The sequence below is a fragment of the Zonotrichia leucophrys genome, chromosome 2 (genome assembly GCF_028769735.1).
Source record: "Zonotrichia leucophrys gambelii isolate GWCS_2022_RI chromosome 2, RI_Zleu_2.0, whole genome shotgun sequence".
Lineage (NCBI taxonomy): Eukaryota > Metazoa > Chordata > Aves > Passeriformes > Passerellidae > Zonotrichia > Zonotrichia leucophrys.
The window spans coordinates 7,308,556-7,322,424 of record NC_088171.1 but is presented as its reverse complement, the minus strand read 5'-3'; the positions used below and the strand labels follow the sequence as shown (position 1 = coordinate 7,322,424).

The following is a 13,869-nucleotide window of genomic DNA, read 5'->3' as shown; positions in this document are numbered from 1 at the left end:
TAAATCAAAATGCCCAGACTTCTCAAGGTTCTAATCATGACTAGCCAGCAATATTTTACACCAGTATAGTGTCACGTGTTGGTGCCTTTGCCGTGTTCCTGTTCAAAAGCATGTTGAGAGCTAGGCACACTCTTAAGAAATGAGAAAGAAAACCTTAGGATTAGTTTTTTAGGTCCAGTACAAATGACTGGCATGAGCTCTTTGGTTGAGTGAGCTCAAAGCAGCCTGTCCAGAATGTGTGCAGTCAGTGTGTATTTCCTGATACTTGCAATTTGGACAGTTAAAATTGCTTCCTATTCTTTATACTGGGTCTTTGTAAAGACTATTCAGTGATTAAAATCCTTTTTTTCACACTCCTTTTCCTTTGTTGTTGGAAAATTGTTGATTTTTTGTAGTTTTGTGGGGTTTTTAAGTAAACAAACATCTCATAGTGGCAGAAGACACACTCAAAAGCCTTTAAGGCCCTGTTTGCTAAAAATTTGCAAAAAATTTGGTTTTTGTAAAAATGGTTTTTGTACAAATGGAAGTTGATCTTGAATGGTCACAATTTTTTGAACTCCCAAATGTTTTGAGAGTGGTGTCACCACCCCCAGCAGGCAGCATGTCAGTCACTGCAAGAGCTGTGCAGATGTCTCATTGTGCTGTGCCTCTCTGGTTTCAGTTACCAAAGCTCTGGGGCCAAAGCAGTTCCAGTTGCCTTTCAGACCACAAGATGATTTATTAGCCAGAGCAATGGCTCAGGGCCCCAAAACTGTGGATGTTCCTGCTTCACTTCCAACACCACCTCACAACAACCAGGAGGAGTTAAGGTAGGTTTTACTTGGCATCTTCAAAAAGGTATTTGGAGCAGATTCTGTGATCTTTCATTGCATGGGACTGTGAAGGTGTGGAGAAGCAAAATCCTTTTTGCACAGGCACAGAAGGGCAGAGAATGGAATGGGATCATTTTAACTCTTAACGTTCCTTGTGTAGAGAGCAGCAGAGTGAAGTAGGTGATTCCAGCCACTGCTAGACTCTAGATTCTGCTAAATTGTTAGGGATGCCTTACCTTGGTCTTTTAAAAGTGGAAGAAAACTATTCAAATAGGTGCTTTTCTTGGAGCAATGTGGTGCTGTAGTGACAGGTGACTGCTGTAGCAGCAGCAAGACTGTGCAAGAGCCAGCCTGAAACTGCAGAGATCCACTCAGTTTCCCCAGTGAGAAACACTGGCTGGAATATGAATCTCCCTGCAGAGATCTTCCCTTTTGCTTCCCTTTCACTTGCCTTCCCAAAATATGGGTGTCGGTGAAGCACTGGAGCCTGAATGTGGACAAAGGCCAGACAGTTTAAATATTAAAATAATTCAAATATTAAATGCTCATTTTTTTTACCCTGGGGGATAGAGCCATGGGGAACAGAGGGTTTGGCTCTGTCAGTGTCTTTGTTTTCTTTATGGATCTTTCCCAAGAAATGGAATATGTGTGCAATGGAATATGAGATACCCAGAGGTGATGGCCAACCACCTTCTTGTGTTCTGTGACCAGGAACAGCCAGCAAGTTCATTTTAGTTCCCTGTCATGATTTATAACTTTGGCTTACCAAAAGTTTAGTCCATTTTCAAACCAGCTTTTTTGGGTTTTGTTCCAGGGTTCAAGATCACTGTGAGGACAGGGACACTCCTGACAGCTTTGTTCCTTCTTCCTCTCCTGAGAGCGTGGTGGGAATGGAGATCAGTCGCTACCCAGACTTGTCGGTTGTAAAGGAGGAGAACCCAGAACCTGTCCCATCCCCCATCATTCCCATCCTGCCCAGCAGCACTGGGAAAGGTGAGGCTGCAGCAGGGTGAGCATTTACAGCTAGGATTGGTTTTCTGTCTGTTTCCATAAGTGTAGGATTAATGTGCTGCTCTCTGGTTTTTTTTCAGGTTCAGAAGCCAAAAGGAATTACATAAAATCAGAACCCGGTTCAGGAGCCTTACCTGGTTCTGGCTTCTTCTCCTCCCAGCTTGGACCATCCCAGAATGGTCCTAAATCTGGCCTTATCTCTGTAGCAATTACTTTACATCCCACAGCTGCTGAGGTAAAAAGAATAAGCATGTATTGTATACATAGAGTACAACAGCAGTTAATTTGGGTTATGTGTAGTGAACCTGAGGGGGTTACAGTGCAGTAATGCTGCTGTTGCAATCTTCTAATAGTTTATATCTCTGCTGTCTGAGCTGCTTGTCAGATGTACACAAATTATTTTGGTTTTTATTCTTGTTTTTAGAACATCAGTAGCGTTGTAGCAGCATTCTCCAACCTGCTCCATGTCAGAATTCCCAACAGTTACGAGGTCAGTAATGCTCCAGATGTCCCATCCTCCATGGCAGCCAGCAACACTCACAGAGGGAACCCATCCATGGAGTACAGGCAGCACTTGCTCCTGCAGGGCCCCCAGGCAGGACCCATGGGACCTGCCAGGATGGTGGGGCCCTATGGGCTGAAGCAGCCCAATGTGCCATTCCCTGCCAACAGCAATGGTGAGTGGGCTTGAACCTCCCCTGTGCAGTACCAGGGTTTAACTCAGTCAGTATTGATGCATCTCAGAGTCATAAATCCATGCTCTAGAATTCAATATTCAATATTCAGTTCTTGTCCACATAAAACCTTTCTCTTCTTACATGATCATGTGGATGCTCCTGGATTTAACCATGAGTAGTTCTTATCCATCTCTGATTTCCATTGTCTGTTTACATCAGTGTCAGTGAGGCATTTCTCCCATAATTCTTAACATTATTAGAGTTTTTTATGTCCAGTCTGGTTTTAAATACCTCATTCAGGAAGATTGTTCCCATGCTGGAAAGCTTGACATGGTTATTCAAGCCTGTATGCCTGTCTTAGTTAATTTTGTGATTTTTTTACACAAGAATGTGTTTTTGCCCAGTTTGCATGGCTGTTTTAGGTCTGATTTATACAATTTATCTGTCAGCTCAAGGTTTAAAGCCCTCCTTCCATGCCCTATCCAGGAGGGTGCTAGTACTCCAGACGAGTGAAGAATATGTGATCTCTCATAAATCTGGTTTGATGTGATGCAGCCTCTGACAGCAAATCTGTTCCCAGGTCTGGCTGGCTACAAGGATCACAGCCAGGGCATGGCAGAAGGCTCAGCCCTGAGGCCTCGCTGGTGCTCCCACTGCAAGGTCGTGGTTCTGGGCAGTGGTGTGAGGAAATCCTTCAAGGACCTGCCCTTCCTCAAACAGGTCAGTGCTGAGGTGCCAGGGCAGGGCCCTGTGCTCAGCTGGGCTCCTTTAGCAAGGGATGGCACAAAGTCCTGCTTGTCCTGGAGCCAGGAGCACCTCAGCTTCCTGTGCTGTCCCCTTCCTTGTGTGTCCTGATTCAGGGTGGGGCATTCAGGCACATCTGCAGCACAGCTAAAAATGGCAAAGTTGTTGTTACTGGTACAAAATGCATGCCAGGACATTTCACAAAATAAGTCCCATCTATGGGATTTCTCAAAGCTCTGCTACCAACCTCCTTCCCTGACCTTTTCAGGGACCTCAGTTTAAAAAAAAAATTATTTGTGAGGCAGCCACATTTCTGTGTCAGGAATTACTGTAAGAGCAGGAATGTTTGCACTCCTTTTGGGCAGGAATCAGATTGCAGTTGCAATCTCTTGTCCTTACACTGAGACTGTCATTCCTTCAAAGGATGCCATTGCTCCTCAGTGACCAGGAGGTGACTGCACCACAAAGACACAGCCAGAGCTTGCAGAGAGTAAAGTGTTCTTGCAGACAGGAATGCACTGAATTCCCAGGAAGGTTTTGCAGATGGATCAGGAGATAAAACAGTGAGATCTGGCTTTGATTAGGCTGAAATGAGACATTCTTTTGCCATCTAAAGATAAAAGAAAATGGATTTTGCTTTGCAAGAGTGCCTATGGAGCAGATGGGTGCATGGTGTAGAATGCTTTATTTTGATTGTTAAACTTCTGTGAAAGGCAGGAGATGCTGAAGAACAGGGGTGTAGGTGGTGGCAATGTTAGATCTGTCAAATAATCAAGTATTTATATCACAGCATCCCTCATTATTTCACAAATGTTCTACAAATAAAAGAGTTTCCAGCCAGATTGGAAGACTTGTTTCATTACACTTACTATGTGAAGAATGGTATTAAAATGCACTTCTTACACTCTTCTGTGTTTGATTCCCAGGATTCCCAAGAAGGCTCAGATAAAATGAAGGACATTGTATTCTGTAGCAACAACTGCTTTGTTCTTTATTCAGCAGCTGTGCAAGCAAAAAACTCAGAGAACAAAGTAAGTATCAAACACTGGCAGACCCAAGTGAGCTGAAATTATTGCAGCTATTTGTTGGAGAACAGAGAGGGGCCAAGGGGGAAGTTTGCACTTCATTTGAGAGGTTTATAAATTAATTGCTCTATATTCAGACTTTGAGATTCTGAAGCAGCAGCATGAATTAAAAATCATATTTGCAGAACTTTGTGTCTGACAGATGCATGGCAGAAAAGCCATCACCTTTGGCTGCTCTCCCAGGCTTTGGAGATGCAGTCTCAAAAAATGAGTGATTCAAGTTCTCTGGGCATTGTAAACAGCCACAGACACGTTTTTAAGGGGGGTATATCCTGCATTTGGATTTGGCTTGTATAGTTAAAAATAAAATTACAGCTGTGAAAATAATAATAGAGGAGCAAGTTTGTAAAAAGAGTTTAATTTATTCGGTGTAACTGGGAAAATAGAATCCTGTTCCTTGACTTTATTTGGGTGAAGCTGCCATTTTAAAGCATTGATTACCAAAATGTCAGTAAGGAGCCTGTAAGCTGACAGTGACTAGGGAAAGGAGTTTTTTTATTACTGGAGAAGTACATCTGAAGAAGCTCATTCAGCTGAAGGTGAAATCAGGCCAGGGAGTTTTCTCAGGTGGTCCCGACTATTCTGCTGTAGGTCTCTACCTGCAGACACTGCATGGGGTGTCCAACACCTGAGAGAAATGGGGCATCATTTCCTGCTGTCTCAAGGGTCATTCAGTCAGAGGAAGGGGAACCTAAATTTATCTAATTATTTAATCACTAAAAGTGAAATAGTCTTCACTGAAGTCTGAATGATCTTCTTGAGTTTCTCAGTTAAACAGTTAAAATTTTTTGAGTACTTCTTTTAACTCACTTGTCTTCTGCTGTTTCTAGATCAAATGTACCTTTTTTCCCTAAACTATTGGACAGAACAGGCTGTGTCCTTCAAGGTTTACCTAATTAATGTGTTCTCATATAGAGAACTGTATAGACTGTATAGTTTGAAGCCTTCCTTCAAGTGTATCCTTCTTGCTTTCTCAGGAGGAATTGAATTTTAAAAATACAACCTGAAGAAGATAACTCTGTGTACATCCATATCCCTTTAGTGTCCCATGTAGCTCATTTTCAGTTGTTGTATAAACAGGGTAACATTCCTCTACAAGTGCATCAGCATGTACCTAATTAAATTAATTAAATGTCATGTTCAGCCTCTTGATCCTTTAATTTACTCTTTCAAGATTAATCACACAAACCACGTTAAGCACTTCATAATATAAACTTCCTTTGTTGTTCTTGTTTTCTCTCTTAGGTTTTTGTGGGGTTTTTTTCCCACAAATCTCTGCGGGTATAATTCTTGTTTACTGTGACTGAATAGTTTAAGTCCTCAAGTTGTATCTAATCCAAAGCCCTGCAGAAATTCTTCCTCACTTGTTTCCAGGAATAAATTACATGGCATTAGTTCTAAATTTTCCATTTCTATCATATATCAGATTCTTATGCTTTACATTAGTTCATGACCCATATTTTAAGGTTACTTTGTGTTGTAACAAAACTTTCTAAGAATTCCTAAGAGCTAAAGCTGGCAGTCAGCTCAGCAAGGGCAGTTGAGCCCTCTGTTTTGCATTCAAACCTGGACAAACGATTATTTGTCCTTTCTCTCATATATTAAAGGGGCAGCATGTTCTAGGTAGGCTGGGAGTTTCCTGCTCCAAGCTGTGGAAACATGGGTCAGGGTAATTTCATCTTTCTCTGTTGCTGCATCTTGATTTTAGGCATTTGGAGAAGCCTCTCCCATACTGAGCTGCCCATGTTTTCAGGTTATATTTAATGATTAACAAGTTTGGGATCTTTTTCTTAAAGAGTTTTCTGTTGATTACCAGGAATCGGTCCCAGCCCTGCCACAGTCGCCGATGAAGGAGAGGCCGCCCAAAGCATTCCATCAGTACAGCAACAACATCTCCACTTTGGATGTCCACTGTCTGCCTCAGCTGCAGGAGAAGGTTTCCCCACCCTCATCACCCCCCATCATGTTCCCCCCTGCCTTTGAAGCAGCCAAGGTGGAGGCGAAACCGGATGAGCTGAAGGTAACGGTGAAACTCAAGCCCAGGTTAAAAGCAATACACAGCAGTCTGGAGGACTGCCGGCCTCCCAGTAAGAAATGGAAAGGGATGAAATGGAAAAAGTGGAGCATTCAGATTGTGATTCCTAAAGGATCATTCAAACCTCCTTGTGAAGAAGAAATAGATGAATTTCTTAAAAAACTGGGCACAACCCTTAAACCAGACCCCGTGCCTAAAGACTACAGGAAATGTTGCTTCTGTCACGAGGAGGGTGACGGATTAACTGATGGACCAGCAAGGCTTCTCAACCTGGATTTAGACCTTTGGGTCCATTTGAACTGTGCTCTTTGGTCTACAGAAGTCTACGAGACACAAGCTGGTGCCTTAATAAACGTGGAACTAGCACTGCGGAGAGGCCTGCAGATGAAATGCATGTTCTGTCACAAAATGGGCGCCACCAGCGGTTGCCACAGGTTAAGGTGCACCAATATTTATCACTTTACCTGTGCCATTAAAGCACAATGCATGTTTTTTAAAGACAAGACCATGCTTTGCCCCATGCACAAACCAAAGGGAAGCCACGAGCAGGAGCTGAGTTACTTCGCGGTGTTCCGGAGGGTGTACGTGCAGCGCGACGAGGTGCGGCAGATCGCCAGCATCGTCCAGCGCGGCGAGCGCGACCACACCTTCCGCGTGGGCAGCCTCATCTTCCACGCCGTGGGGCAGCTGCTGCCACAGCAGATGCAGGCCTTCCACTCCTCCAAAGCCCTGTTCCCCGTGGGCTACGAGGCCAGCCGGCTGTACTGGAGCATGAGGTACGCCAACAGGCGCTGCCGCTACCTCTGCTCCATCGAGGAGAAGGACGGGCTCCCGCTCTTCGTCATCAAGGTGGTGGAGCAGGGCCACGAGGATCTGGTTCTGACTGACACAACACCTAAAGGTAAATTTTGTCAGCTAAGATGGTGAGTTTGTGCCTTTGCTGTTCATTGTGGTATTGCTGGTTCCTGTGGTAAGCAGCTGTTGCAGGCACTGTTCTAACAATGTCTATAGTGAGCTTCCAGGGCCCATTTTAATACCCTACTGTGAAGACTGTGATCACCTCTGAAGCAAATCAGAAGAATTGTTCCAAGTCCACAGAGGAGACCCAAGACTGAGTGTTGAAAATGAACTAAAGCAGTAGGAAAGACAGCACAGGTTTCATTTCATGAAAAGTGACTTTGTTTAAACACAGAGCCACTGCTGCATTATCTTCAAATCAGCTGGGCTCAAGTTAGGGAGCTCTAAAAACAGCTGAGTGACCACATTGTTCTCAGGGTGGGTAATGTCTCTGTCAGGATGAAGAATGTCAGGGTGTCACTTAGGCAGGTCTTGGAAATTGGCTCCTGGATGTGCTGGAGGCCTGTAACCCTCCGTGTCTCAAATCCTTGGTGCTGTGGGTGCTGGTACCCTCGCAGAATGAGCACTGACTACAGTCAATCAGTAGAAATAGAATATACTGTGTATTTTCAGAAAATCTTACTTTTGCACGATTTCTCAAGAGAAACCTGTCCATGTTCTTGTCAGAGGACCAAAAGTTTCCATGCTGAGAACAGTGAAAACTTCATTTCTGAGAACTGAGGGTACAGAATCAATGGTGTGTTTCTTTGGGATTTGTTAAATCCCAAAGATTAGCAACTCAACAGTCATTCTCCACTTTTTAGATCCTGACCTGTTTGTATAGGCAGTCAAAGACAAAAGCTTTCTCAGTGCTGGGTTCTGGTTCCCATATCCTCAGGTGTTTGTCTTAAAACCAAGTGCAATAGTTTTTTTTTTTTTTTGATCACTGTAATTCTCTCCCAATGGTTGTGTAGGTGTGTGGGATAAGATCCTGGAGCCCGTTGCTTCTGTTAGGAAAGAATCTGAAATGCTCCAGCTGTTCCCAGGCTACCTGAAGGGTGAAGACCTCTTTGGTTTGACAGTCTCTGCAGTGGCCAGGATTGCAGAATCGGTGAGTTCCCCACCCCAGTTCTTGCTGGATCATCCCACTTGCTGGATAGACACATGAGAAGGGGACCAGAAGAGTAAACATTTTGTTACCCACATAATTAAACATGTAATTATTTGTATTTTTTTCTTTCTCTCTGTTTTTTTTTTTTTTGCAGCTGCCAGGGGTTGAGGCCTGTGAGAACTACACTTTCCGCTATGGCCGAAACCCCTTAATGGAACTTCCTCTTGCCATCAACCCCACGGGCTGTGCCCGTGCCGAGCCTAAAATGAGTACCCATGTCAAGAGGTTTGTGTTAAGGTATTTTGTTTTAATTTCACATAGTACAGCCCAGGGTTTATAGGCTGCTTTAGGGTTATTTGTGCTTTCGTCTGCTGCTTACAAACCCTGTCGTCCTTGGCTGTGAATGTGCATGCCCCAGTCAGAGGAACTGCTTTGTGTCTCCGCTAGCTGGCTTTAAGTGTCTGTATGTCTGAGAGGATTTTTATTGGGTTTCCTGGCTGTTTTCAGAGAAATCTTCAGTTTTTCTTGTATTCTTTCCTGTTACATGCCCAATCCCTACAGGCCTCACACCTTGAATAGCACCAGCACATCGAAGTCCTTTCAGAGCACAGTCACGGGGGAGCTGAACGCGCCTTACAGCAAACAGTTCGTCCATTCCAAGTCCTCCCAGTACCGCAAGATGAAAACCGAGTGGAAATCCAACGTGTACCTGGCTCGCTCTCGCATCCAGGTCAGTTCCCACCTCGGGAAATGACAATTTAAAAAATCGCATCTGCTTTTATTAGTATCTGTTTTGCAACTAAATCTTGTAAATGTCATATCTTATATATAAATATTTATCCAAGTCCAGGTGAAAGTTTGAAACTAAACCGATTGCAAAATTCCTTCCAGTCTCGTTCCAAAATTGGCAGTTTTTACGTGGCACATCAATTGCACAGATTTACCTTAAGTAAGATTTGTTTCTAATTACTGTAAATATCTTAAAAATTCCTTTGTTTTTGTCATCTAGAAAAAGGATTTTTTTTAAAGTTCTGGGGTGGTTTGTTGTTTGGTTTTTTTTAGCCTATTTCTCAAAACCGTAGTAAAACTTAATAAAAATAGAAATACACAGTGGAAGCATGAGATTCTCAGGCCAAGCTGATGAAGTGGAACAAGACCAGCAGGAAGAGCTCAGTACTTGTTTGCCTTCATAGGAGTATAGAATCCATTGCTTTTTGTCATGCTGCTGGTTTGCTCCACAGTCTGTTTTGGAAAAGCTTTGTCACTAATCCAGCCATTTGTGGGCATGGTTGTTTATTTCAGGCTGGACTCCACCATGCCTGGGTTCCTCACAGCAGCCATTTTTATTTCTCAGTGAATTTATAACCTTTACACATTCCATGTCAGAGGGTAAGAGCAGCTTTCTCACCAAGACAGCAGCTGAGTTTTTTGGGATCTGCATGAGGCTGGATTCTGCATTGGGCTGTTACTGCATCAATTATTTATCAGTGCTGCTTCTCTCTCTCCCTTTCCACCGCTGGTTTGGGGGTGGAACACACTGAGGAACACTGTGAGTGTAAAGTTATTAATTCTCAGTGTACTCTCTGTAGGGCCTGGGCTTATATGCTGCTCGAGACATTGAAAAGCACACAATGGTCATTGAATATATCGGGACAATTATCCGGAATGAGGTGGCCAACAGGAAGGAGAAGCTCTATGAGTCTCAGGTAAGGCTGTTTGTTCATTCCCTCTTTCCCCTTCCCCATTCAGACATTCATAGGACAAATCAAATGCTGTTCTACCTGATGAATTCAGGTCCCCTGATTTGTTTTCTGCTGTGCCATGAATGCAGATAGGCTTAAAATAAAACCAGAAGAGTCTACAGTGGTTGTTACCAGAGTATTTCAATGTTTAATAAATCTCATAGCACTCTGGCCAGGTAGGGAGGACACATCCTCTGTTCCAGAGGACACAGCTCTGCCACACATGTCAGGACCTCAGTTTTTAATGAGAACTTCTTAAATTTAAAGCACTTCCTTTGTGTAAATTTGTAACAGTTAATGCCTGTTGGGGAGGCAGTCATACACCCTGAATGAAAGGCAGTGGGAAGCTCTTGGGGAAAACTGAATTGTCCAGAGGTTTGTGTTTGTGACCCATCATCCCTCACAAAGCCATGGGGACACAGGCAGTACGTGACAGTGCTTTCCCTCGTGAGCCAGTGGGCAGTGGCTGCAATGCAGAAAGGAGCTGGCCCTTGTTGTTGGTTCATCCCTGGCAATGCAGTAAAACCTGACCAGAGTCCTTGTGCCCCTCCCTTGTGTCTTGCAGAACCGTGGCGTGTACATGTTCCGCATCGACAACGACCACGTCATCGACGCCACCCTGACGGGAGGCCCTGCAAGGTGGGTGCCCTGGAGGGATCCCTGACCTCTTCCTGGGCCTGGAGAATCCCTGACCCCCTCCTGGGGCCTGGAGGATCCCTGACCCCTCCAGGGGCATCCCCCATGTTGGCTGGGGCTCTTGGAGCTCTGAGTTTGTGGGGTTTATTCTCTGAGCTGGTACATTCAGTTTTCAGACTGTCCCACTGTCTCTTCCATCAGCTTTGCTCATCTTTCAGTTACGTTTCATGGCAGCTGTGAAGAAAGGAATTTTTTTGATCCTTGATTTTTTTTTGACATTTTCTAGGTAAAGAAACAAGTACAGAGTAATGTAATTGTATGTGGGAAGGCGGTGAGCCCGTGGAGCTGAGGCCATCCTGAGGTTTGGTTCAGATTTGCCTCAAGGGCTGGGTTTTCCCAAGAGGTTTCACCTGTCCCACTCTTCCTTCGCAGGTACATCAACCATTCGTGTGCGCCCAACTGCGTGGCTGAGGTGGTCACTTTTGAGAGAGGACACAAAATTATCATCAGCTCCAGCAGAAGAATCCAGAAGGGGGAGGAGGTAGGGCAGGTTCTGGCTTTGCAGCCCTCTTGTTTTGTGCATCCATTCTGTGATTCCTGGCCAGTGGCACAGTTTGTTTGCTCTGGGGGGAGGTGACATTTCCTTTCCCCTTTCCTGTAAAACTCTGCTGGGTTTTGCTGTTTAAGCTGTTGTTGCCAATCCCAGCTCTTCCATAACCACTCCTGTGCCTTTCCTTCCAGCTTTGCTATGACTATAAGTTTGATTTTGAAGATGACCAGCACAAGATTCCATGTCACTGTGGAGCTGTAAACTGCCGAAAGTGGATGAACTAGAATGCATTCCTTGCTGTCTTTGAGGGTTGCTTGTCCCTAGGAAGAAGTGATTCACATTTTGATTTTGTCGACAGAAAATTGTTGCCTTTTTGAAGGGGGAAAAAAAAATATATCACTTCTGGAAATACAGATTTCTACACAAGTATTTAAAAAGAAAAAAAAAAAAGAAAAAAAAAAAGGAAAAATAACCCACCAACCAACAAGCACCAGAAGCAAGCCGGCAAAATCTGAAGCTGACTTTCCAGACACGTGGAGGTGAAACTGAGTTAACAGAATGGTCCAGCACTTTTGTTTTTGAGCTCACTAAGAAGAAACTGTTTAACTTGGGCAAAGAACCGCTGGCTGACCTGCAGGAGGGCAGGTGGCCACTATGAATGTAAGACTGAAATCACCAGCGAAAGGGAGAAGTCCAAAGTGCTGGCCACAGCCTTATTTGATAAAGGGGCAGGCCCTCTAATTAAAGAAAAAAATTTTAAATAAAAGTAGACACCACTGAACAAGGAATGTACTGAAACGACTTCCTTAGGGATAGAGCTAAGGGAAAAAAATAACTTGCACTAAAATACATTTAAATACTTGATTCCATGAGTCAGTTTATTGTAGTTTTTGATTTCTGTAAAATAAGAGAACCTTTTTGTATTTATTATTGAATAAGTGAATGAAGCTATTTTTAAAAAGAAAGTTAGAAGAAAGCCAAGCTGCTGCTGTTACCTGCAGAACTAACAAAACTCTGTTACTTTGTATAAAAGTGTAAATATTTTGAGAAAAAAAAATACAGTATAAAAATAGTTATTGACCAAATGCTACCAGACTCTGCAGCAGTTCGGGTGCTTATTCTCAAACGTTGATAGGGATGTTACAATATGATCTCATGTACTCACGGACATGCGATTCCCAGTTCAGAATAACCAAAATCTCAATTTAAAGAGAGGGGGTTTTGTATGTTTAAAGCAGTCTCAACTGTGGTCTTATGAGAATTTTTTTAAGTAAACCTTAAGCCTGGTAAAGGCAGTGTATATTACAACTCTGACTTTTGTAGATGTTTGGGTAATTTAGATTAATTTTATTTGTATTATATTGTTGCATCCCTATTTCTTAAGTCAGGTTTTTTTGTGCTTACAATTTGTGATAACTGTGAATAACTGCTAAAACCACCCAAAATAGAGGCTGGACATGGTTTTTTTTCTTCAGCAAAAGTAGTCAAGGATTAGGTGACTGTTCAGCCTACAGATTAAATCATGTAAACAGCATAGAATGACTTGGAGCTTCAGTCTCATGCGATAGCCTTCTTAAAAGGAAAACAAGGAAAAAAAATTAGGTGTAATGTGCTTGCAGCTGCAGGACTCTGGCAATAGGATTTTGGAAAATGTAATTTAAAGATGTGTTTGTATGGATTGTTTTTGTTTACATTTCTTTAAAAAAATAAACACTGTTTTGTGTTTGCTTGTAGAAATTTAATCAGCATTTTGAACCAGGTTAGCTTTTTATTTTGTACTTAAAATTCTGGTACTGACACTTCACAGGCTAAATATAAAAAAAAAATGAAGTTTTTTTTTTTTGTGTGCACAATTAAAGTGGACTGTAAACTGTTGGTATATTCAGTAATACAGTTCTGAACTTGTAATGTATATGGCATGATGTATTTTTATCTTACAGAATAAATCAATTGTATATATTTTTCTCTTGATAAATAGCTGTATTAAATTGTTTCTTGAATATTTTTCTTCTCTTGTACAATATTCCAACATCCTACCAGTATTTGTCCTACAGTTTTTTCTGTTCTGTATAATAGTATCTAATGTTGGCAAAAAAAATACAAAAAACAACACAAAAAAAAGAATTTTTTGAAGTATACAGAGTGTTATGGGTTTTGGAATTTGTGGAAACAGATTTAGAAGATCAGCATTTACGAATAAAAATATTTTACATCTATAAAGTGCATCCTCCTGTTGTCATTTGAGGCGTCTGGTTTCTGCTTCTTCCAGGATCTGTGTCTGCTTCCACCACTGAGTATTTTGCCTTCCCCCTTTGCCAGTGCATCCTGAATTGCACAGTGAGCACAGGCTCCTCTCAGCCCACGAGGGGAACCCTGAACACCCCTCAGTCCCCTCATCCTGCAGGAGGGGCAGTGAGCAAAGGCCAGAGTGGGGTTAAAGCTCTGAGCTGGCTCTGTGACAGTGCTGGACACCAGAGACATTCCCAGCAAGCTCTCAGCATGAGCCCAGACTAAAAAAGGCTCCAGACTCACCCTGGAGCAGTGGGAAGCAGCCAGGCCAGAGTTGCTCCCTGGTGTTACTCACACTCCAGGAGCCAGGAGAAGTCCTTGACACAGGGACTTAAAATTC

The 13,869-nt window shown here is 43.0% G+C and overlaps 1 protein-coding gene across 7 annotated transcripts in view; it reads left to right on the top strand.

Annotated features, from left to right (window-relative positions):
- KMT2C (lysine methyltransferase 2C) overlaps positions 1–13,460 on the top strand; it is a 189,072-nt gene extending 175,612 nt beyond the window's left edge. For 6 of the 7 annotated variants that reach the window (XM_064703871.1, XM_064703875.1, XM_064703877.1 and 3 more), the window contains 14 exons: positions 662–809; positions 1,627–1,805; positions 1,904–2,058; positions 2,248–2,500; positions 3,081–3,220; positions 4,171–4,275; positions 6,146–7,265; positions 8,176–8,312; positions 8,467–8,609; positions 8,874–9,042; positions 9,902–10,018; positions 10,620–10,693; positions 11,123–11,231; positions 11,432–13,460. In XM_064703871.1, the coding sequence (XP_064559941.1) occupies positions 662–809; positions 1,627–1,805; positions 1,904–2,058; positions 2,248–2,500; positions 3,081–3,220; positions 4,171–4,275; positions 6,146–7,265; positions 8,176–8,312; positions 8,467–8,609; positions 8,874–9,042; positions 9,902–10,018; positions 10,620–10,693; positions 11,123–11,231; positions 11,432–11,524 (2,942 nt within the window). In that variant the 3' untranslated portion in view covers positions 11,525–13,460. The remainder of the gene's footprint in view (positions 1–661; positions 810–1,626; positions 1,806–1,903; positions 2,059–2,247; positions 2,501–3,080; positions 3,221–4,170; positions 4,276–6,145; positions 7,266–8,175; positions 8,313–8,466; positions 8,610–8,873; positions 9,043–9,901; positions 10,019–10,619; positions 10,694–11,122; positions 11,232–11,431) is intronic. The other variant, XM_064703872.1, reaches the window with a different exon arrangement.
- Positions 13,461–13,869: the final 409 nt, after the last annotated feature.